Consider the following 24,177-nt stretch of genomic DNA (forward strand, 5'->3'; position numbering starts at 1 on the left):
TTGTGAATCCTATCTTATATCGATACATCTCTGAATTTGTATAGCTGAACTTGAATCTTATAGTACGATGGTGCAATACTGGTATGCATGGTTTCAAACAACAGATATCGTTTGACTTTTGAAGTAATAATTGCAGTTGGTCAATTGTTTGTGTCCCAGTCCTTAGGTGATGATTTCAATGTGGCAGAAATGACAAAGGGGAAACTAGGAACTGATGTTGTTGCTTCTGTAACATGTTTTACAATTGACTGAACTGAGTACTTCAACAGAATGGCTAGTGGTAACTAGAAAGGGAAAGCCAAGAAAATTGAAATGGTGGCGGCGTTTGTATTTAGGGTGGGCAGTATGTAATGTGATGTTTGGGTTGCTTGAAATTGAGGCATCCTTTGATACCGTGACATTCTCAACGCCTTTCACCCGACATCATATGAAAAAATTATTCACAATTAGTGTCTGTCAAGAAAAAGGGTCATACTTAAAAGGGGTGTATTGGATTAGGATTTTAAAAGATTTTTTTGAGATAAAAAATTCTACAGATTTGAAAAGACATTTTAGAATTGGAGAGATTTTATAGACTTTTTTTACAATCAAGATTTCATAATATTGGATTTTAAAGAATTTTAATAGAATTCATAAGATTTGAAAGGACAATATGAATTTATAATATTTTAAAAAACTATATGAATTTTTAACAAGTATTCAAAATTACAAGAGTCAATAAAAACAAATAACAAAGAAATGCAATAATATTAATAAAAAAAAAAAGTAAACTTCACAACGGATTGAAAATATCTCAAAAATTACTAATATAATCTAATATAATTTTCTCAATGAGTTTGAGTTTGATTTGCGAAAATAATAACCATTGATTGACGGAAATCAACGGTTAAGATATGGTTGTAAAAGTTTGAAAACAAAAATAGGTTGTAAGTATAATATTTCCCATAAAAAATAACAAAGAAATGCAATAAAATTAATAAAAAAAGTAAAACCTAATATAATTTTCTCAATCAGTAAAACATAATATAATTTTTAACAAACATTCAAAATTACTAAACAACAGCTTTTCACATATCTAATGGATTGAAAATTATCTTCAACATTTGGTATCAAAGTTATGCATATATGATTATAAGACTCAATTTTTTAATTATAAAAATAATTCTAAATTTGCATATAGAATCTAAAGTTCATGATAAAATTTCGTTTGTAATTGTTTGCAATTGATCTTGAAAACCTTGGGTTTTTTTTCAGTCGATACATTGAAACCTTAAATTGCTTAGGGGCTTTTGAGAAACAAGTTTTTAGTTATCTATTGACACAAAAATTATTTGAAACCGTTTCCAATAGTGAAGGAATTTCGTTCATGAATGTATTGTTACGAAATATAGGGTTCATATTATGAAAGTTTCAATCTTTCTTTAAATTGATATTGTTTCATTGATGTAAAACGAAAATTGGTTTGAGTGTTTTAGTTCTCCTGTTATTTTTTCGCTGTTTTATTTTAATACAAAAATCACACTTTTTGTGCCAAGAAAAACCGCGACCCGTAGCTTGAAAAAACACTTTTTAAACTTCCAAAATTTCTCAAAAATATGTTATTTTTTAGATATATTATATTAAAATCTCGTTGGTTTGTTGTTTCTGGGTTGTTTTGTGATAAAAACGCCTCAAAAATATGTTTTTTTTTAGTTTTGATGAAGCTCCCATGGCGGAACCCAATTTCGAGCAGTCAACTTGCCAAAGGAAGAAAGAGAAGAATCTTAAGAAATCCTAGGGGTTAGGGTGAGATTGTGATAGATGCATCCTATTTATATTTTTCACTAAAAAGTCTCACGAAATCCACACCAATAGAAAATTCATTAAAATCGTCGAATTTTTGAATACCACGAAATTGTGATTCTATTGTTTAAAATCATGATTGAATACCAACGGATTTGGACGGATTCTAAAATAATCCTTTAAAATCCTAATCGAATACCACGTGACTTTTTTTCAATCTATTAAAATTCTAATCGAATATCAACGGATTTTTTTGTCCAAAAACAATTCATTAAAATCCTTTGAAATTTCAATCCAATACACCCCTCAGATCTGAGTATGTATGTTGTAAATTAGCAAGTACCCGTAAAATCTTTGATAATCTCTTATAATTATTTTGTTACCATTATATCCAAATTAAATTAATGACTTTCATTTAATATTATTTGATAATATTTAATTTGATTTTAATTCATGATAATAAAAATAATTATACGAATTGTTAATTTATTTTGGTCTCACAATAATAAAATGATTGTAAAAAAATGGGTCGTATGCATAATCTGTAATATAATTTTTTAATTTTTTTACACTCTTTTTAGTAATAAGTAAAATTATGTACTAGCATTGTTAAATAACTTGAGTTTTCTCTTTATTAATAAGATTAACATGACATTTTACTTAACATAAAAATATTAAAGTATAGTGTTAAAAATTATCTTGTTCGTGATTTTTTTTATGGGTTATGTTTATCTCATTTTACATGAGATAAACAACTCTCCTACACACAAAAATGGATTGGGTCCCACCACTCTTTTTTCTCTTTCCTCTTATCTGTGGGTCTCACTTATACTTTTATTCCTACAATATGAGATAATTTTTTTCCTACAACATAAGAAAAATATATTTTTTTTATTGCATAAAATTGAGGCTAACAAGTTGGCTTTGGCGTTTTCTTCTTTTATCTTCAGCCATAAAAAAATGTCTTTGACTTTTGTTATTAAGTGTAATTTGAATATAAATTTATTTTTGTTATTATTATTTAATCATATATTATATATTAAAATCTAAGTGGATAACAATTACCTAATTTCTTTTCGGGCATAGCCTTAACTCCTGAAATTCTATTCTTCCATATCTTGGACACCGAAATGGGTGGGTCAAGTCAATCCTTGAGTTAGTTGAATGCAATCTGACTCAGAGTTTTGGCAATTTGTGATTTTAGGATCCAAGATAATTTGCCCAAAAGCAAATAAAAGGCAAGTTTTTTATTAGCCATAAACACCCTCTTCCCCCTATTTATTTGCTTCATCTCGGAAGGTCAACTTGCTAACCGTCCTCTCGGAGAATGAAAGGATCATATTTGTAACATGCCCGTTCATCTGGATTGTAACTAATTAAGTGGAATCCACGACCCAAAACCCCCCCAAGCAGAAAAAAAACCGTATATTTTTTCAGCCACTGCTTGTTAAAAGGGAAAAAGAAAGACAATGGAGGCAATTAACTGAACATCATTGCTTTTTCTTTTGCTCTCACGTGAAACAGCCATTTTATCCAATATTTGTTAGGTCCATCAATTTATACTTTTTCAGTTATCCCTCTCAAATTGGCAATGTTAGGTGTCCATCTAATTATCCATTCGTTATAAACTGTGTCCACTTGAAGAGAATACATGTCAGATACCATTAAAAAGTTTACAAACACTAAACTGAGAGAGATTCTTATCTGCTTCTAAGGCTAAGCCACTTATTTCAAATGATGTCATAAGATCATGCTAATTGGATATTTATTTTGTAACTAGCTAGTGCCGTAGAATTAAGATAATGCAGCTTATTAGCCCAATTTCTGCATGAGCTTCTGAATTATAATTACTTCCAAAGCCAGGGATGAAGGATTATAGTATAGTTATCACTTATCACCCAAAAGTAAAATGCTGCCTACACACAAGGGTCTGGAGTGCACGTAAAAGTGCCTGTTTGGAATACAAGAGAATTGAACACGAAAGAGCACGAGGTTATAATATCCAACATAAAGCAACAATTATAATGATAAGGGGATTATCCAAAAGTAAAAAGCTATTACAAAATGGTGTGACAGCTTGACATCTTAATCTAAGTGGTAAAATGTGAGTTGTAAGTAATATACAGATTACAGAGGGAAACGTTGAGCATAATAAAAATAGTTAAGCATTGTGAAAACTTAGTAACCGGCTTATGTTATATCTTTTAACAATTTTCCTCACTCCACTCTTGGAACCCTCTACTTTGCACTATATAAATCCCCTAAATGAGAGAGATATCATTACATCCCAAATCACTCCTATAACTATATGATGGGTGAGGCTGAGATCAAGCCATCAATTCAGGTTGTCGTAAGTGCTTCCATGAACAATACTAGTGCAAACAACCATACCCACCCGACCGATATCACCAAGCCATCACAGTTACCAATCTTAACCAAGCTCCATGCAGGCTACTTTTTCATATGTCTTTCCTTTGGTGCACAAGCTTTACTGTGGAAGAGTTTGAGCCAACATAACAAGGACTCACAAACTCTCTGGCATGGATTTAATGTGCTTCCTTCCATTGCATTTCTACTACTTTGGTGTCTGTCAGTGCTTATTGCAACTACTCTATCTTTTCTTTACATGCTCAAGTGCATCCTGCAGTTTGATATGGTGAAGAGAGAGTTTTCACATCATATTGGAGTGAACTGCATGTATATTCCTTGGATTTCTTGGCTTCTCATGCTTCAATCAGCACCCGTGATTGTTCCTAGAACTTGTTACTATCAAGTTCTTTGCTTGGCCTTTTCATTTGTAATATTGCTGCTTGATGTAAAGCTATATGGACAATGGTTCACAACTGAAAAGCGGTTTCTATCAGTTGTGGCAAACCCAGTAAGCCAGGTTTCAGTTATAGGGAACTTGGTGGCTGCTCAAGTCATTGCAGAAATTGGTTGGAAAGAGAGTGCAGTTTCAATGTTCTCACTCGGATTGGCACATTATTTAATTCTATTTGTAACACTATATCAGCGTCTGACAAGTAGCAACCAGTTTCCCACAGTGCTAAGGCCAGCTTACTTCTTGTTTTTTGCTGCACCAAGCGTTGCAAGTGTATCATGGAAATCCATCTCAGGTGCTTTTGTCACCCCATCAAAGATGCTGTTCTTTCTGTCTTTGTTCCTTTTTATGTCTCAGGTACGTTCCCGTGTCTGATTCAAATTAAAGAGTTTTGAGTGTAACTAGCTAGCTCCATAGTTTAATTTCATTTTAACGAGTCTATATACCTTTCTGCTTGAATACAGGCTTGCAGGCCAGCCCTGTTCAAGAAATCTTTGAAAAGGTTAAACGTTACGTGGTGGGTCTACTCATTCCCTTTGACATTCCTTGGCCTAGCTTGTGTGGAATATGCTCAAGAGGTGAAAGGTAGCATGGCCTCTGGGTTAATGCTGGTCATATGTGTAGTCTCGGTGTTGGTTTTCATTGTCTTGATGGTTGTAACTTTACTTAAAATTGAGAGGCTGCTGCATGCAAATGATCCCATTATGAGTTGAAAATGAAATCGCTTCAATTCGCACTGGAAGGAAGCAAATAAAAGTATATCAACTTATCAGAATGAATACCTTTTTATTCCTTACAAATCGTTTTCACCAAATATAAGTAGGGTTTTATGTTTATTATTTTACGTAACATAACTTCGCTTTCTTACACATACATTAAAAATGTGAGATCCACATGTTTTTCTTTCTATTTTATCATTCTACTTTCTCTCTCTCCCTTATTGTGTGTGTTGAAAACTACACTTATATTATGTAACATAACATTAATAAAACCATGTAAGTATATATTTGATTGTGTTATTATTCTTAAAACTGTTTTAAGTCAAAACACAAAATAAAATAAAAAACAATTCAGACGGGTTTTTTAAATTTGATTCTTAAAATAAAAACAAAAAAAAGTTACAACTTTATTTTTATTTTTCTTACAAAACAGCTTTATCAAAAGGGTTTTTTCTTGGTAAAAATAACGAGGAGGTGAGTGTCCTGCCTCTTTGTAAGTATCTCAAAGTTGGAGAGACAATGCAAACCTCAAGCTACATCCGTAGATAAGTGTGGTTAAGCATTATAAAGTCTTTTCTTCCTCCTTTTCCCTCCCATGTGAACATATTATTCATCACCCATGGAAACAAACATAATTTCTAATACTAGTAGCAGGACTTCCCTTTGAGCAAATGATACACATATTAATAATAAGAGTATGATCATGACCCCTGACCTGATCGCAACCATCTTTATTACCCCAAAAAAAAAGTAAGGGAAAAAAAAGGAGAGAAGTAGGCCTAAGTGAACGGTTAAGAATGGATCTAGACCAAGATATTGTAGATACAGAATCCCTGAGTTCCTCTAATCTCTGAGACATAAAGACCCAACAAGCGGTCAAGACATTCAATTGGTGATTAGAAATCATAAAGCAAAATTAGCTTCAGTTGCGTTACAAATTAATAGACGAAATAATGAATCGACTATCCATGGTAGTAAATACACAAACTATCACTTTTTGAGTTGGGTTTAGTATGCTCTTTTCACTTAAGCCCAATAGCTTTAATGAGAGTGAGCCCAAAGTCCAATTTTAACCCATAAAGCTTAAGGATAGTTTTGGATTGGGCAGAGTATATAAACTCTCTTTTCTTCTAGTGCTTCCTAGGGTTACTGACATCAGAAACACAACCAAAGAGGCAAATGTTAATCATCTGAACGGTTGCCCACACGACCCCCTGATCCCCTTGAGTCATAGCCTGGAAGATCAACCGTAGAGCGAAATTGCGACCGTTCGTGGTGCGTTGTTGTAAGATCGTGAGGCTTGACAAGGAGAACTGAAGGTGAGAAATCGTCACGCTCGCTTCTTCACCCCAGGTAATCAAAGTGGTGTCTTCATTCCTCATCGCATCGGTACGATGCGCTTTCGCGTTTTTGATGATATACTTTCATTTGGTATCAGAGCCGGATTGTAATGGGGATTAAGATCAGTTTTGATTTATTTCTTTTTCTGTGTGACTTTGAAAATATGGCACCTTTATTCTGTATCTGTTATTGATATTCATGTTGTTAATTCTTTATAGTTCATTTTCATAAAAGTTTAAATTTTAATCGGTAAAAATGCTTTAATCCATGGTTAGGGTCTCTCGTGTATTTCTCGATTTGTAACAAGGAGGCTAATCCCATATGATTAGGTTTCCTCCTTGATGTTTTTTATTTATTTTCGGAATTTATGTGTATTTTTCCAATATTTTGTAAAAGTTCAAGATCGAGGAATCGCGAGGAAGATGCGCAGTCAGCACTGTCAGAGACTTTTCTAGGACTTACCGATCTCAGAATGGAGCGATCTATATATGGTTGGAAAGAGGACGGAAAGACGAACACAACAGTGGGTGGATCGCCACCGTCAGATCCTCCACGCGCCTACGGAAAGACGGACGCAACTGTTTGAGAGTGGCAGCCACTCTCTGGCAAAGAATGAGAGCGTGAGGGAGAGTCCGGCCACCTTTTTGGGTGGTTCCGGCGACGGTGCACTCGTTTCTATGTGGCGGTCCTTCCCCTGGAGTTTCGGCCTGAGTTGACTTCGGATGACTGCGCGGCAGACCTGACGGCTAGGGTTCCTCTTTCGCGTCCTAGGGTTTCTCGCCAAAGGATTGGGTCTTTGGGTTTTTGGGCCCATGGAAACCCTAAAGGGGCTCGAGACAGATACTATGGGCTAGGCGAAAGTCGAATTCCAAAGTTATAATATTTTATTATTTTTATTTTATTTTCTTTAAAATAAGAAGGCTATGGATTAAAGTAATTAAAATTTATTATTTAATGCTTTTATTGATTGGTATGAATTATATGTGCGATTAACATGATATTTGCGATAATATATCATATAGAATAGGAAGGTGCCATATTGTTGCATGTTCACATGTCATACGTGCATATTTACTATTATGTCATTACCGACTAGTATGATAGTTTATGCGCGTAGTTTTTGATTTTAAATATTCCGGTAAAATAAAATTATGATTATTTTGATTTTAGAAACAAAATCTAGATTAATGGTTATATTAATTTTGAAAATTAATTTAATTGTTATGATTTTGGTAAAATCTAGAATAATCAAATTGATTATTTTTGGAGTTTAAAATCAAGACAATTAGTAAGAAAATTTTCTAAGAGAATTCTTTTATTTTGCGAGTAATTTGTGGGTCTACTAAAATGGTCATGTATTAAACACACGCTGCATACTACAATTTGTTAGGAATGTGGCTTCTATACTCAAGAGGGGGGGTGAATTGAGTATTACAAGATTTTCGCAAAAGCCCCCTTCTAGTTTATAAATAATTATTTCAACCAAACTTTGATATGTGGAAAGCTAATCAATACATTCAAACAATCTACAATATATAATATGTCACAATTATAGAGATTATTCTAGCACATACAAGATATCAAAGGAGCAATTAAAGTGCTAGAAATAAAGAGTTTAGAGTTTAGAGAATTGCAAACATGATATATCCTGGTTTGGTCACCACCACTTGTGACCTAGGTCCAGACTGAAGCCGCTCGATCAACTCTTTCACTAATGGTCAAGCTTCACGGGTGCTTGACAAACCGTTACAATCTTCCAAGACTTCGGGTTCTTGGATACCTTTCAATCTCCAAGTTTACGGGTACTTGGTAACCTTACAATTCACTCCAAATTTACTTAGGTATTTGGTGACCTTTCAAGTGTATAGGGTTCACTCCCCTAACTACTCAATAAACCAAAGGAATGTGTTTAATAATGGCTAAGTACTCTCAAAGTACAAATAACGCAAATTGAAGAACAATAGTTGTTGACACTCTTACTAGAATAAAGCTCAAAGAGAATTTATGATCAAGAAGACAAGAAAAATGGAAATAAGATGAGAATTAATGAGTAATAATGATCAAGAAGTGTGTGCCATCAATGGGAACAATAGTATCTATTTATAGAGGGCCCCCATGGCCTTTTTCCTACTCATTTTTGCAAACTAGCCGTTTTATAGCCGTTATTTTTGTCTCTATACAGTAGGTAATCGATTACCATTAAGTGGGTAATCGATTACCATGAAGGGTAATCGATTACCAACCAGTTGAAAGGTTGGTTTTCGCCCTAGAATGGTTTTTTCTTGATTCACATCCTTTTCAAATATTGTTTAAACATTTTATGAACATTGAAAAATATGTTTTCATGTTAAGAATGTATTTGAAGGTCAAAAGATGATTTAATGCATGTATTTGAAAAATACTTTGAGCTTCGTTCTTGTAAGGAATCAATTTACAAATAATCCTAAGTCCTATAGTATATTACTCTGAGTCTGGACTTAGAGACTTCTCTTGAAGCTTAAGTCTTGATCTTGTTTAGACTTCTTTTTTATGGTTGCACCTTGAAGCTTTCTTTCCATGCTTGTTTGTTATCATCAAAATCGTTTGAACCTTTATGTTCTTTTCATAGAGTGCATTGGTTTCACACAATCATGTATCATGATTGTGTGAAGCATATGCTTCCTATCATGACCGGATTTTAGGATCTTAATGATTTCAAAATTCAGATAAGCTAAGTGATGCACGTTCATCGGCACTCTTGCTTACATAATTTTTGAAATCAAACAAAGGATACTCTCAATTAAATAATTCTTGGAAATTGGAAAATATTGCTTATGTTGAATGGAAGGAGATTTAAATTAAGAAATTAATTTAACCTTCAAGCGCATTATAGGACCATTAATAAAATAATCATGTGAAGTCCCATCGAATAAGCATGATTGCATTTTATTAGATTGGACCTAAATAATTATGGGAAGAGATTTAAATTAAGAAATTAATTTAATCTCCAGGCGCATTGTGGGCCTATCAATAAAATAATCATGTGAGGCCCAACGGATAAGCATGATTGGATTTTATTGGGCCTTAATAATTTCAAAATTTTAATAAAGTATTGTACGACCCATCGTCGATAATACTAAGTTATTAAAGATAATTTAGAAATTAAACAATGAATTCGACAGGGCTTGTTAAAATTCTCAAACAAAAATGTTGAATGGGTGAAGGTTTTAAAAATTAAATAATTAATTTTAAAATATACGGGCTCATTTGTGGGTTTATTAGTGAAATGGTTATCGCTGAAGCCCCATTGGATAAGGATAATCAGATTTCACTAGATTAAATCTTAATAATTTCAAAATTTAATAAAGTATTGTACGGCCCATCGTCGGCAATGCTTAGACACTAAGGATAATTTTGAAATTAAACAATGGTTAATTACATTTAACTTTGGTAAAATTGTTAACCCTCCCATCGAAGCTCTGGCAATAACACTGAAGGCCCAAATAACAATTTTGGTTTTTACTAGTGACTTGCCCATCGTAAGCCTTGTACAGATAAACTGAAGGATTGTTAACAATAAACAAGAGTAGTTATGAGAATCTACTTGTACTTCATTTGTTTATTGCATTATTTGTTTATAATTGTGTGTTTTATATGTTTTTTCAGAAAATGACTTCCTTCAATCCTATAGCCATGATTTTGAGTCAAAAACCTCTATATGGAACTTACTTTGAAGAATGGAAAATAATTTTTATATTGTTCTAAAAACATGAAACCTAAAATTTGTCCTGACAGTACAAGGGCCATAGCAACCTGCAGATGATTCGTCTAAGGACACAATACTCATATTGGAAAAGGACAAATATGGTAGTTCGTTATTGTGTTCTTGTCGGTCTTTCCAAACACTTGCATAGGAAAATGTACATGGTTAAGAGTGGAGTAGAGATGCTTCAGACTCTTAATGACATGTTTGTTTTGTCTAGCAATTCTGCTAGACAGAATGCAGTCAACACAGGTTTTGCTAAAAGTCTTGTTAAATCCAAGAAAAAACTTAAGGTGGTAAAAAGAACAAAATAACTTGGTTATCAGTTGTTAAACCAGTTACTATGCAGAAGCCGCAAGGCAAGTTCTACAAGTTCAGACTAAAGGGACACTGAAAAAAATTGCCCAGAGGTGATGAAAAGAACTAGACATGGTGATATTAAGGCATGATCAGTGAATGAATCATTGATTCAGGAATCACTGATTATGTTTGTTACTTTTTGCAGTAGTTCAAACATGGTATGCCTGTCAGCAGTGGACAAAGATATTTTAAGCTTGAAAATAGGAGCTTGTGTCTGCATTAGCAGTAGAACAAGTTATTTTATCTTTTGATAATTTATGACTTTAGTTTTGGATGACTGTTTAATTATTCCGGATTTGAAGAGAAATTTTATTTCTGTTAGTTGTTTTGTGAAAACATGGTTTAATAGTACAATTTAATTCCTTAGTTTCAATAAGAAGTTCATCTTCTTTTATTTCGGTATATTAAATTGTCTTTATTACTAGAGTTATATATCCCATTTAATTTATTATGTTGAATGGAAATGATGATGAACAAGCATTTTCACCAAAGAAATAAAAGTTTCAAATGAAACATAACTTTGGCCTTCGTGGTTGAGTCATATTACCTCAAGTAGGAAACATGTTTTAGTTAAAAGAGGGACTGAAAGTTCAAGAATCTTTTAAACTAAAAGCTACATGTTAGTCCTATTTGGAAGGTAAAATGGCCAAGCAATCCTACAAGGGGCCAAAAATATTTGCGCAACTATTCAACTGGAACTAATACATATTAATGTATGTGGACCAATTAGCGTTCAAGCCAGAAGAGGTGATGAGTACTTCATTATATGAATATTTACTCAGGATTTGGAAAGATCAACCAAGTGCGCCATAAGTCTAAAGCTTTTGAAAATTTTCAAGAGGTTTAAGTCTGAGGCAGAAAAACATGTAGGTGTTCAAATCAAAACACTTTGGTCTGACTAAAATGTTTTGGCTACCTGTCTGGTAAGTTCAGGTCTTACCTGATTTAAGAGGGGATAGTTTTTCGTAACTGTCAATTCTAAGAACGCGTTAGTTGAATGAAGTTGCACTATGCAAAAATCAAACATTTTAGACTTGGTGAAGATCATGTTAAGTTATTCATCTTTGCCAATATTGTTCAAGGGAGATGCCAAAGAGAAGGAAATGTACCTTCTTAACTTGGTTCCGTCAAAGTTTGTTGTAAAGACACCTAAAGAATAATGGAAAGGGTGCAAGCCCAGATCAAACCATATTCGGATTTAGGGTGCTTCGGCATACGTCCTACAACAGCAGTCAAATAAGATGGAATATTGTATGGAAGAATGCATATCTTTTGGCTACTCTAAGAGAACTAGGGATGATTTCTTATTTAGTCTTAAGGACAAGATAATCTAAGTGAGCACTTACATGATTTTCTTAAATGAGGACTAGATGAGAAATTATAAGCTCTTAAGTAAGGTTATTCTTGATGAGATTTATCTCAGATCAAGAATTTTTAGAATCTCTAGAAGCTTCATCCACTGTTCCCTTGATTGTTCTATATCTCTAGGTGAACAAACAAGAGAACCGTAATTTAAAATTCAACATGATAATATATAAGTGAAACTAGTAGAAATATTAGTATCACATGTGGAGGAACAATATCAAGATTAATTGAATCCTCAAGAAATTGAAGATCCACCATTTGACCCACTCTTTGTTTTACCTATAAATACACAAGGTCTAGTGCAGTACATTCGTAGTAGGAGAGAACCTTGTTAACTCTCAAGTTGTCTCTTGTTGAGTGACATTGATCCTACTAGTTACGATAATGCTCTAGAAGATGTTGTTGATCAAGTGTTGCTTAAGCTATGAACAATGAGATGAAATACTTGTATTTCAACTCCGTTCGATCCTAGTAAAGACACCAAAAGGGGTAAAACCCACAAGGTGCATGTGGACATAAAAGGAAAAGAGAGGATGGACAGGAAGGTGAAAACCTTCAAAGCTAGCTTGGAGGCAATTTTTGCCAGACACCATGCTTGAGTTTATCAAGATTCTCTTAGTTGCTATAAGTCTCAATTATGAGTTTTCATTTTGGGATCGAGTTGGATGTCAGGATATCTACATACAACAAACAAAAGGGTTTATAGCAAATGGGTAGGAATACATGGTATGCAAGTTGTGAAAGTCTATTTCATAGAATTATGCAAGCATCCAGGTCTTGAAACATCAGTTTTGATTAGGTTATCAAATTTTTGATTTTGAGAGAAACTTGATGAATGATGTGTATTTGTATGTAAAGGATCCAACGGAAGACAATAGCTTTTCTGGTACTTTATGTAGATGATTTGCTCCTTATTGAAAACAACGTGGAGGTAATATCAAGCATAAAAAGTTGGCTAAGTTAGTGTTTTGGTATGGAAGTACTGGAGAAGTCAATTATATTCTTGGTATAAAATTCTTATGAGACTGAAAGAATAAGTTGTTGGCATCACCTCAGGCTACTTACATTGACAAAACTCTTGCCAAAATTCAACATGAGAATTCTAAGAGAAGAATTATAAATTCTCAGATGTGGAATTTATTTTCCTAAGGAGTAAACAAAAGACTCCTAAGAAGAAAGAATGCATGAGCAAGATATCTTATGTTTTGGCAAAGGTAGACTCATGCATATCATGTTGGGCGTTAAACTAGACATTTGTCACGCAGTGGAGTAGTGAGACGGTACCATTTTGAATCTAGAGGAATACTAGATTATTGTTAAGCATGTACTCAAGTATCTTTGGAGAACGAGAGATTATATGCTAGTATATTATAGTGGGAGTCTTGAAAAACTGATTTTTCACTAATTCAGTTATTTCAAGCGAATTTTGACTCAAGAAAATCAACCTCGAGCTATGAGATTTTCACTAAACTCATATAACATTAAAGGTGGATCTTGCAGACCCAGTTACTAAGAGTTTTCCTGAACTTGTGTTCGAGAGGCATGTTACTTCTTTGGGTCTTAAGAGGATCCCAGACTTGCATTAAACGAGTGGGAGATATTGGGTTCATTGTGCTCTTGCAGTAAGACAATGAAATAATGTAATCATTTTCTGAATTTTACAAATAAGGTATTATTTATTTTGCGCACTATTTACAAACATCAAGGTCCGGATCAAATTGTGGAGTATATGATCATATGGATACGTTCATGGAGGACATGATCATAGGTTATCACAATTGATGAATGGATTCACAGCTGTTAAATAAATTTGGGCACTTTATTTAGGCTGCAATATTTTATGAAATGGTTTTGTCCGAATCATTGTAAAATATTGGTGTGAATTAACATTCACATTGAAAGGATCAAGGAGAGATTTGATTAAGGTTGTTTTTCTGCCATAAGGTATCAAATCTCCAGTTAACTATAGTTATGTAATTGCTCTTAATCCTGAGTTTATTATAAATAGGTAATCAAATAGTTTTCATTCTTTGATTTACCAACGGGTGAGGTTCGATCTATTGACAGCCAATAACTCGGTATTTTGGGAGTGAGATTATTTGATTATCGGTATTTATGAGATAAACAATATGAAATTTGTAGGATATGTCCCCTTGATATGTTTCGATACTTGGATATTAAAGACACTGGCCAGTGCATGTAATCCATTAGAGAAACTATCATAGTCAAGGGAATAAATAATTGATTGAGTTACATAAAACTTGTCAATCAATTATAGACATTCTACAAAGGGACGATGCATATTCATGTCATAAAGGTCATTAATCTTGGAGTTCACGTTCGGACTTTTAGTGGAGTAGCGCCGAATTAGATAATCTTTCAAAGATTATCTGGAGTTGATGAGTGACAAATGGTAGATCCACAGGCTAGCTCGAGACAAGGGATAAGTTGTATAATCAGATGATGATGGCTTATGGGCTACGTAGTCTTGGGTTTATGAACTCAAGTTTGTGTCCAAAAGAGCAAGTGAGAGATTGTTGGGTTTAGTACGCTCTTTTCACTTAAGCTCAATAGCTTCAGTGAGAGTGAGCCCAAAGTCCAATTTTAACCCATGAAGCTTAGGGTTAGTTTTGGATTGGGCAGAGTATATAAACTCTCTTTTCTTCTAGTGCCTCCTAGGGTCACTGACATCAGAAACACAACCAAAGAGGCAGACGTTCATCATCTGAACGGTTGCCCACACGACCCCCTGATCCCCTTGAGTCATAGTTTGGAAGATCAACCGTAGAACGGAATTGCGACCGTTCGTGGTGCGTTCTTGCAAGATCGTGAGGCTTGACAAGGAGAACTGAAGGTGAGAAATCGTCACGTTCGCTTCTTCACCCCAGATAATCAAAGCGGTGTCTTCATTTCTCAATGCATCGATATGATGCGCTTTCACGTTTCTGATGATATACCTTCATTTTGTACTTATATAAATCGGCGCATAGCACAAAATTTTTACACTCGAGTCAGACACAAATGTGAATTGTGATACGAAAGCCATCTTCGGCGTCACGGGGTTAGTTTTTAACAGTTAGCGGGCCCAAAGCCAGTGACAGTGATAGGTTTTGACTGAGTCACTATCATAAGAGAGAACAGAACAGAGCAATGCGAGATTTGATTTGTTTTGGATTGGAATGAAGAGACAGAACAGAGGAGAATGGATTTCCACTCCAGCTGTTGTCATACATACATACTGTCTTCCTCTCGAAAATATTTTCACTTTCTTCACCAATTTCAACTTGTTAATTTTCATTACTGTTAACATTAATTTCTTTTGAACTTTGTTAACAGGGGCTTTCATGTCAAGTAATTAAAAATAATAAATATTAAATTAAAAGTATATAACATTTGACATATTAGCAATTTAAAAGTATTTTTTGTTTTCTTATAAGTAATTAACAATATTTAATAAGAGATATTAAACATTTTTTAATAGGTATTCTTAAAGGGAATGATAATATCTTGTAGTAGGAGATGTTTTATTTCATGCACCAGAGACATTCTTGTAGAATTCACTGTTTTTTTTTTTTTTTTTTTTTTTTTTTAAAAAGAAAAAAAATATTGGCACAATTGTGGAAGTATGTGCAGGAAGGCAGAGAATTTTTAGTTAAGCCCATTCTTAAAACACTGATTCGGAATATATTTTTTTTAGCATATAATTTTATAAATCAATTTTGTTTGTATTATTATTCATTCGAGGGATGCTAATCTGTTGAGAAAATAGTCAGGCGTAAAAGGAGAAACTTCTCAAATTAATTTTTTTTTAACACATAAATGTAGAAATTCAACTTAAGACCACATACGTAAATGCAACAATAATATTAAGTTTTTTTTTTTTCATACGCAAAAATCTCACAACAAATCAAGAAGCATTGATTCAAATGTTGAGGAATTTCTTCCTCTCCGTATTATAATAAAATTTACGATCACATTTTTCCATGTTCAATTTAAAATCTTATTTATTATCATTTATATTTAAGTTAAAATTGGATAGATTATCAGCATGTAAAAAGACTCATAATAGTCAAATAAAACAATATCGTTGGACTATAATGATGAAAAATAATGTATAACACGTAACTATTGGAATCTTATAATAAAATTCTGGTTATGTATATTAGAATTTAAAATTCAATTCTTCTACTTTGAAACAATTAAAATTTGATTATTTTTTATTACAAATGTAATATATAAACTCATCTAGCATACTCATATCATATGTCAATACCATATACATTTTAAATCATTTTATTGAAATATTTGTACAAAAGTAGCGTTAATACTTTCCCACAACATGCCAAATATCAACTCTATAACATAATTTCCAACTTTTATAAGAATGCAACGAACCACTTTAAAGTTCAACTATCACTTTTAAAAAGTAACGTTTTTTTCAGTTGTTAATATATTAAGTTGTTCATTTTTTATTTTTAACTAATTTTATTACTCAAACAAAATATCTTATATTTTTATGGGCGTCAGATGTACATAAACTAAAAATTGAATGCAATTGCATAAATGTGTAACTTACTGCTAGATTTTGATATTTTGTTTAATTATTCAAACGTATAAGTATTGGAAAAAATAATAATTTAAGAACAATAGAAATTTTTAGAATTTTATTCGATGGGGAATGATATGTTTACAAAAAAAATTTACAAATTTTTACAAATTACACTATGTACTCCCGAGAGTACATAGTGTAACCTAGTGTTCTCCCGAGAGTATATAGTGTAGTTTGTAAACAAAAAATTTGTAAATATAACTCTCTCTAATTTTATTGCGCAAAAAAAAAAAAAAAAAAATTTAATAAATTGTATAATTTTTTTTAATAGGATTATATTTACAAACTAAATTGTTTCTAAACTATTACAAGCAAATCTTAACCGTTAATTTCCGTCTATTTAACTGTTATTATTTGTTGAAAATTAATAATTAATTAATAAGTGTGACCCAATAAATTATAATTGTTAAAATGACAGAAATCAACAATTAAGATTTCGTTGTAAGAGTATGTAAAAAGGAAAAAATATTTATCCTTTTAAAAGATATATAATTGTGTTATTTTAATTGAGAGAAAGAAATAACCTATTATTTTTTATTTAAAATTTAAATTTAAAAAATCACTCACTTTCTCTCCCATTATTTTTATTATTAATATTTTCTCTCATTTAAAATTACTTAACACTATATCCTTTACAGGTACAAACACTAATTAAACCCAAATAAATATAACCATTCCCAACATTTTTTTACCATAAATATAGTGTCACTTATGACTCAAATAAATAAAAAAGGTTATTTTATGACTCAACCACTTATGGTGTATTATACTGTATTACAATTATATAGTGTCACTTAATATCCAAAATTTGAACGAAAATAATTAAAAAGCAAATTAATGACTAAAATGAAATGAAAGGATAGATCAAAGAAGCAGCAGTCAAGGAGACCAAGGCAAAATTAATCCCCGCGTCACTTCTCTACTGAGTCCTGATTGATTAAGTATAGGGCATTGACATTACCTTCTTGAAATAGCCCAACTTACAAGTTAGATGTGGTGGCTTTACTGCGTCGCAGGTTGAAAATTGAAAGCGAAAGGTTTGAAATTTCGAAACTTGAAAAATTACAAGTCCGAGAGCAGGAAAGGGTCAGCCACTTAACACAATAGGCCGCCAAGTCCAGTCTTATGGATTTGTCAAGATTTTCTCTCTCTGACTTCTTCCCCTCAGTTTTTTGTTGTCGTTCCTTCATAAATAATGGGATGTGTGTATATATATATACACCCCCACCCAAGATTTATTATTCCCCATCTGCAATCTTCAAATCCCTTCAATAAGCCCCTAATTCTCCTAAACACAAAACATACACAAAGAGAAGACCCTTCAATTAAATCCCATATGGCTTCTTCCTTACAAACCACAGCTATACTTTCTTCTTCTTCTTGTTATTCTCTAAGGGCAGTCAACGCTTCCATCCATGTCCCAAAACCTCCTCGAGTTTCTTATTCGGTTCCAAAAGTACCAACAAGAAAGATGCAGCAGATTGAGGAATTTAATGGGTCCATAGACACAACCCCATTAGAGAAGAATGTCATCACCACGCAAATATACGATGGTGTATACAACAACCCCAACATTAAGCCTAAGGCCACTGTTCAGCTCTATGCAATTCTAGAGGAAGTAGCTGACAGAATTGAAATGCACAGCAACCTTGTCCAACAACGGGACAACTGGAACAATCTTCTTTTAAACTCCATCAATATGATGACTCTCACTGCCACAGCCATGGCTGGTTTTGCAGCCACAAGTGGTGGTGACAGTGCACCGCTTTTCTCTCTGAATCTATCGTCAGCTCTTTTGTTTTCTGCAGCCACAGGGATGTCGCTTGTCATGAACAAAATTCAACCCTCACAACTCGCTGAGGAACAACGCAATGCAACTAGGTTGTTTAGAAAGCTTCAGACCCAAATCCAAACCACAATTGCACTTGGAAATCCTACAGAGGAAGATGTGAAGGGTTCAACGGAGAAGGTTTTGGCCCTTGACAAAGCTTATCCACTTCCCTTGTTAGGGGTTATGCTTGATAAATTTCCTGCAAAATTTGAACCTGCTGTTTGGTGGCCTTCCACTCAGTTCCAAAGGGAAAATAAAACCCACCAAGGATCAAAAGTGGAGAGCAAGAATAATGGATGGAGCAAAGAACTAGAAATGGAATTGAGAGAGGTTATTGAAGTGATAAAGAGAAAAGACGCTGAGGACTATGAGAGGCTGGGAAACATTGTGCTAAAGATCAATAAGACTTTGGCGATAGCAGGGCCTTTACTCACTGGCATTGCAGCAGTGGGTTCTTCCTTTGTAGGGAATGGGTCATTGGCAGCTATAGTGCCTGTTATGGCTGGGTCATTGGCTGCTGCAGTTAATGCTTTTGAGCACGGTGGACAAGTAGGCATGATATTCGAAATGTATAGAAACTGTGGTGGATTCTTCAAGTTGTTGGAAGAGACAATTGAAGCAACACTTGACAAAGACTTGGACAAAAGAGAAAACGGTGAGCTATTTGAAATGAAGGTAGCAACGCAGTTGGGAAGAAGCGTTTCGGAGCTTAGACAACTTGCCTCAAAATCTACTTCCTATCGCGTGGAAGGAATTGCCATAGATGAATTCGCAAGCAAGCTTTTTTAACTTAACATTTCTTGATGATGCATTCTTTTGTTCTTTTTATTTGTTGTAAAAGTCCTCTAACATAGCTTTAGAGACCGGAGAGAATCTGTCTATATATATATCTAGATCTGTATCTTCATGTACTTGACCGGAACAATTTATTTATTATATTGAAAACTTCTATTTGTGAAAGATTTAAGCAGTGATTGAAACATGCATGTTCCATGCTTTGGTCTTATGATTTTGTACTTCGATTTTATTTTTTTCATTTGTTTTTTCGGGTGTAGACTTGAATTAATTAATGGATATTCTTTATTGTTTGGATTATCATAATTAACAGTCAGTTACTTTGCCTTTTATGGAGATGGAAATAATGTTATGTTTTTATATATATATGCTTAAAAGGACGTTCCAAAATATTAAATGTTCTACAAAAATCACGCGCCATAGATAATGCACATGACTTCTGGAATTAAATTCAAGAAGCTACACATAAAGCTATTTCCCCAAATCATTTTTTCCCCCATCAAATTATCTAGATTATTTGTCATATAACTACAAGCATCAAGAATAAAATTGAGTTTTAATCTTAAATAGAACAAGCTAGCATATTATATATTGAATCAGTTATGAAAAACAAAACACATATGTGTGTGTGTAATGTTAACTTACACCTCCACATATATTATCACTTGACTCCTCGCGTTTCAAACTACACAATTTATTTTGTATTCCAATTTTTAAGTTTGAATGTAAAAAATGCTCATTTACCTTGTTTATTTCTTTAGCCACTTCCACGAATAATATTCCACCATGCATGCACCAACTGCAAAGTGCAAACGATTCCATCTCTTATAACATCTATCCTTCAAAATCCGAGCGACATGATGCATTGTAAAAGACAGGTAAAGCAAGGCTTGAGTCAATTTCTACTTTGAAAGAAAGGAAGAACTGAGGAAGCAGTTCGGGTGTTCTGGCTATTCATCATTAATTTAATTAAAGTTTTTATTATTATCTTTAAGAGTTTACACGAAAGAGTTCTGCCGTCTGTCGAGAACGAAGAAATTGCGTTGAGATTACGTTTTATGGTTGTCATATTCTTCCAAAAAAATTCATTTAAAAAGAGGCCATAAGGCTTTTTTTTATATTGAAATTAAAAAATTAATAGTGTGACGAGAGTGTGACGTCGATCGGGTCTATACGTATAAAAAAAATCATAAAAAATTTAAGTGAGGAGTTTATTTATTAAATATTTTATGACAACATATTCCAGGTCACTCAATATTTAATTAATTATATTTTCTGCCATTATTTCTTGTGATTAAAATTTATTTTGGATTTATTTTTTATGCAGTTCCTCTAAAATCAAACACATCCTTAATGTTCGCCGTTCTTGAATATTAAATATGCTGGTAAAGTCCACACAAAGATTTTGTCAACGAAAGTCCAGTTTTCAAAATGAGCTGATTGGAGCATTTAGATAATTCGCATGGGCAAAGGCTGTTCTAAAAGGAAATATACTTACACATACATATAAAGCATATATAGAAGTTGAACAGGATAATTTATTAAATCATATTTTACATTAGTCGAGAGATAAGAATAAGAAAAAAAAATGTTAAACAACTTCATTTGTGAAATTCCGGTGTTGAACATGTCCGTGCGCCAATCACTACTCCTTCAAAAAATTATTAAAAATAAAAATAAAAAATCAATGGCCTCCTTACATAGTCATGGCCATTGTATTATATTGAAAATTGAAAAAGTAAAAGCTGCTGGCTGAAATAAAAATGAATAGTATACAAAAAGTTAAAAGTTTGTGTTTTTTAAACGAAGTAAGTTATGTCTTTTTAGTAATTTATAACTATGTATTAAGAATAGTACATAATTTTAATATTAAAATTATATATTTTTTATTTTCAACATGAGCAAACAGTATCTAAAAAGAGAAAAATAGGTATAATTTTAAGGGAAAAATATTTCTACAGTTACTGCAGATAAGTTATCTGCATTTATTTTCAAAACGACGTCGTTTTAGTATTGAAATCTTAAAAAATTATAAATATAAAGCCTATTATAACCCTGAAATAAATTAAAATTACAAAAATACCATGATTTTCGCCCCAAAACGATCTGCAGTAACTGCAGAAAAAGTAAACCCTAATTTTAATATTATAATTATGGAAAAAAACAAATATCATGTTGTAGGACAATTCTCTTGTCATGCTATAGAGACAATAAGTGTGGAGTCCACCATGTATAAAATAAAAAAAAATACAGCATAAATATCGATGTATATGTAGGAAAATTTGTATTTGTCACGTAACATGACAAATGCAAAACCCTATAATTATATATCATCCTTAATATATAATTATAAATTAGTAAAATGATATAAGTTTCGTGTTTAAAAAAGCAGAAATCATTTCCGCATGAAAAAAATAAATAAATTATAACAGTAGCTTTTGCCTTTTTGTGTATGATAATTATTTCGTCTTTTAAGTAAGGCAATATATGCAGCGTTGTGGTTTTACTACGTCGCATGTTGAGACCCAAACCGAGCCCATAGGCATAGCTGGAAATTTTGAACAGACCAAGTCAATGAAATTGGTCAGTCATGAGTTTCCTTATTTGATTCTGACTATTCCTATCCGTTTTGGTTACTTAATATAAATACCGCCACACCCCTTAGCTTCCCCATCTTAATATTCATAACCTTTTCTCCTTCTAAACACAAAGGCCAAAGCAAACACAAATATACAGAAAACGCTTTCAATTACCCCATATATGGCTTCAATACAAACCTCAACTCTGCTTTCTTCTTCTTTTTCTTGCTTCTCTTCAAAAAGAGTAAATGCCGCAATCCATGTCCCGAAGCTCCCAAGAGTCAATTTCTCAGTGCCAAAGATCCCTACCGGAAAGCTGGTTGAGGGGTTAACATTCACAGACTCAGTGCCATTACTTGAAAATAATGTTACCAGCACACAGTTACGTGATGATTTATACAATTCTACAACCTCTAAGTCCACTATGCAACTCTATGCAATCTTAGAGGCTGTAGCTGACAGAGTAGAAATGCACAAAAACATTGGCGAGCAGCGTGACAATTGGAACACCTTGCTTTTGAACAACATCAACATGATTACGCTCAGTGCTGTAACAATGGCTGGTGTTGCAGCCGCAAGTGGTGCCGGGGAACCGCTTTTGGCTCTGAAACTATCATCCACTCTTCTCTTTTCTGCAGCCACTGGGATGCTACTTGTCATGAACAAGATTCAGCCCTCACAACTCGCTGAGGAACAACGCAATGCTACTAAGTTGTTTAGAAAACTTCAGACCCAAATACAAACCACAATTGCTCTTGGAAACCCTACAGAGGAAGATGTGAAGGGTTCAATGGAGAAGGTTTTGGCCCTTGACAAAGCTTATCCACTTCCCTTGTTGGGAGCCATGCTTGACAAGTTTCCTGCAAAATTTGAACCTGCAGTTTGGTGGCCTGCCACTCAGTTCAAAAGGGAAAGTAAAACACACAAAGGAAAATCACAGAGCAGTACTCATCAGAAGATGGAGAAGAGGAATGGATGGAGCAAAGAACTAGAAATGGAATTGAGAGAGGTTATTGAAGTTGTAAAGAGAAAAGACATTGAGGACTATGAGAGACTGGGAAACATTGCGCTAAAGATCAATAAGACTTTGGCGATAGCAGGGCCTTTACTCACGGGCATTGCAGCAGTAGGATCTGGATTTGTAGGCAACGGTTCATTGGCAGCTATAGTCCCTATCATGGCTGGGTCATTGGCTGCTGTAATTAATGGTTTTGAGCATGGTGGACAAGTAGGTATGGTATTTGAAATGTACAGAAATTGTGGTGGATTCTTCAAATTGTTGGAAGAGACAATTGAAGCTACAATGGAAGAGAAAGACTTGGAGAGAAGAGAAAATGGGGAGCTCTTTGAAATGAAGATGGCTTTGCAATTGGGAAGAAGTGTGTCACAGCTGAGAGAACTCGCCTCAAAATCAGCTTCCTCTCGGGCGGAAGGAATAGCCGTTGATGAATTTGCCAGCAAGCTATTCTAAGCTATAACAACATTAATTCATTCACTTCATTGTTTTGTAAAGTAAAAACATGTTCTTTCATTCTTTGTGTACATTTATCTGATGCAGAAGGAAAATTTAGTTTTAGATCAATGTATATATTTTTTTTAATGAAAAAATTGGATCCGCGACAATTGGTCTCTATTATATTTGATTTAAGAATTTCTTTTTGACAGCTTTTAATTTCTATTTAAAATAGAAATCTTTGACTTTTCAAGCCCATGTTAATTTTTATATTATAATAATTTGGCTGAATATAATAAGCTGAAGTATAATCCTTGTCAAAGCTCTATGAACTTAATTGCTACAGGTAGATCTTAGGAAGATTTATTGATTGAAAAACGATATTTTATTTCATTATCCAATCAGTTGAAATTTCTTAGGAAGTAAGGAAAAGTTTACATAATTAAACCAAGTTATAGCTCCTCATGTTTCTTACCAGACATTTCTAATCTTAATTAATCTGTATAGGTTTGCCTCATCTGAGTTATTTACCTTTCTTACTAGCTAGCTAGACGCACGTTCACTGCCTATCAAAAAATTTTATGATATTAAGGTATACATTGCAGTATATGTTTCTTTTTTTTCTTTTTTTGTAGATTTCTTGAGTTAGATCACGCTTAAGGGAAAACATTATTTAATCTCTTGGTTTTCACTTTTCCCACCAATACAACAGTGAACAACCGCGGCCATAATTTAATTTAAAAACCATTGCGTATTTTTATAGCAAAGTCAACGGTTTTA

The 24,177-nt window shown here is 33.3% G+C and overlaps 3 protein-coding genes across 3 annotated transcripts; all 3 read left to right on the top strand.

Moving 5' to 3' along the window:
- Window positions 1-4,090: 4,090 nt before the first annotated feature.
- On the top strand, window positions 4,091-5,316 carry LOC133291329 (S-type anion channel SLAH1-like). The gene is made up of 2 exons (XM_061489583.1): window positions 4,091-4,960; window positions 5,068-5,316. Exons 1-2 carry the CDS (start codon window positions 4,091-4,093, stop codon window positions 5,314-5,316), a joined length of 1,119 nt encoding a protein of 372 aa, XP_061345567.1.
- A 12,759-nt stretch (window positions 5,317-18,075) lies between these two features.
- On the top strand, window positions 18,076-19,359 carry LOC133291258 (probable F-box protein At4g22030). Its single transcript, XM_061489478.1, has one exon. The coding sequence runs from the start codon at window positions 18,076-18,078 to the stop codon at window positions 19,357-19,359; it is 1,284 nt and encodes a 427-aa protein (XP_061345462.1).
- Window positions 19,360-22,125: 2,766 nt separating this feature from the next.
- On the top strand, window positions 22,126-23,415 carry LOC133291260 (probable F-box protein At4g22030). The gene has a single exon (XM_061489484.1). It carries the CDS (start codon window positions 22,126-22,128, stop codon window positions 23,413-23,415), a length of 1,290 nt encoding a protein of 429 aa, XP_061345468.1.
- Window positions 23,416-24,177: the final 762 nt, after the last annotated feature.

The sequence above is a fragment of the Gastrolobium bilobum genome, unplaced genomic scaffold (genome assembly GCF_033153095.1).
Source record: "Gastrolobium bilobum isolate Gb01-03AN ecotype WA unplaced genomic scaffold, APGP_CSIRO_Gbil_v1 utg7904, whole genome shotgun sequence".
NCBI lineage: Eukaryota > Viridiplantae > Streptophyta > Magnoliopsida > Fabales > Fabaceae > Gastrolobium > Gastrolobium bilobum.

What these genes read in the sequence shown, in the direction of transcription:
- LOC133291329 (XM_061489583.1), top strand. Translation starts at nt 4,091, where the DNA reads ATGATGGGTGAGGCTGAGATCAAGCCATCAATTCAGGTTGTCGTAAGT. An exon ending in TGTTCCTTTTTATGTCTCAG is followed by an intron (nt 4,961 to 5,067) that starts GTACGTTCCCGT and finishes GCTTGAATACAG; the next exon opens with GCTTGCAGGCCAGCCCTGTT.
- LOC133291258 (XM_061489478.1), top strand. Translation starts at nt 18,076, where the DNA reads ATGGCTTCTTCCTTACAAACCACAGCTATACTTTCTTCTTCTTCTTGT.
- LOC133291260 (XM_061489484.1), top strand. Translation starts at nt 22,126, where the DNA reads ATGGCTTCAATACAAACCTCAACTCTGCTTTCTTCTTCTTTTTCTTGC.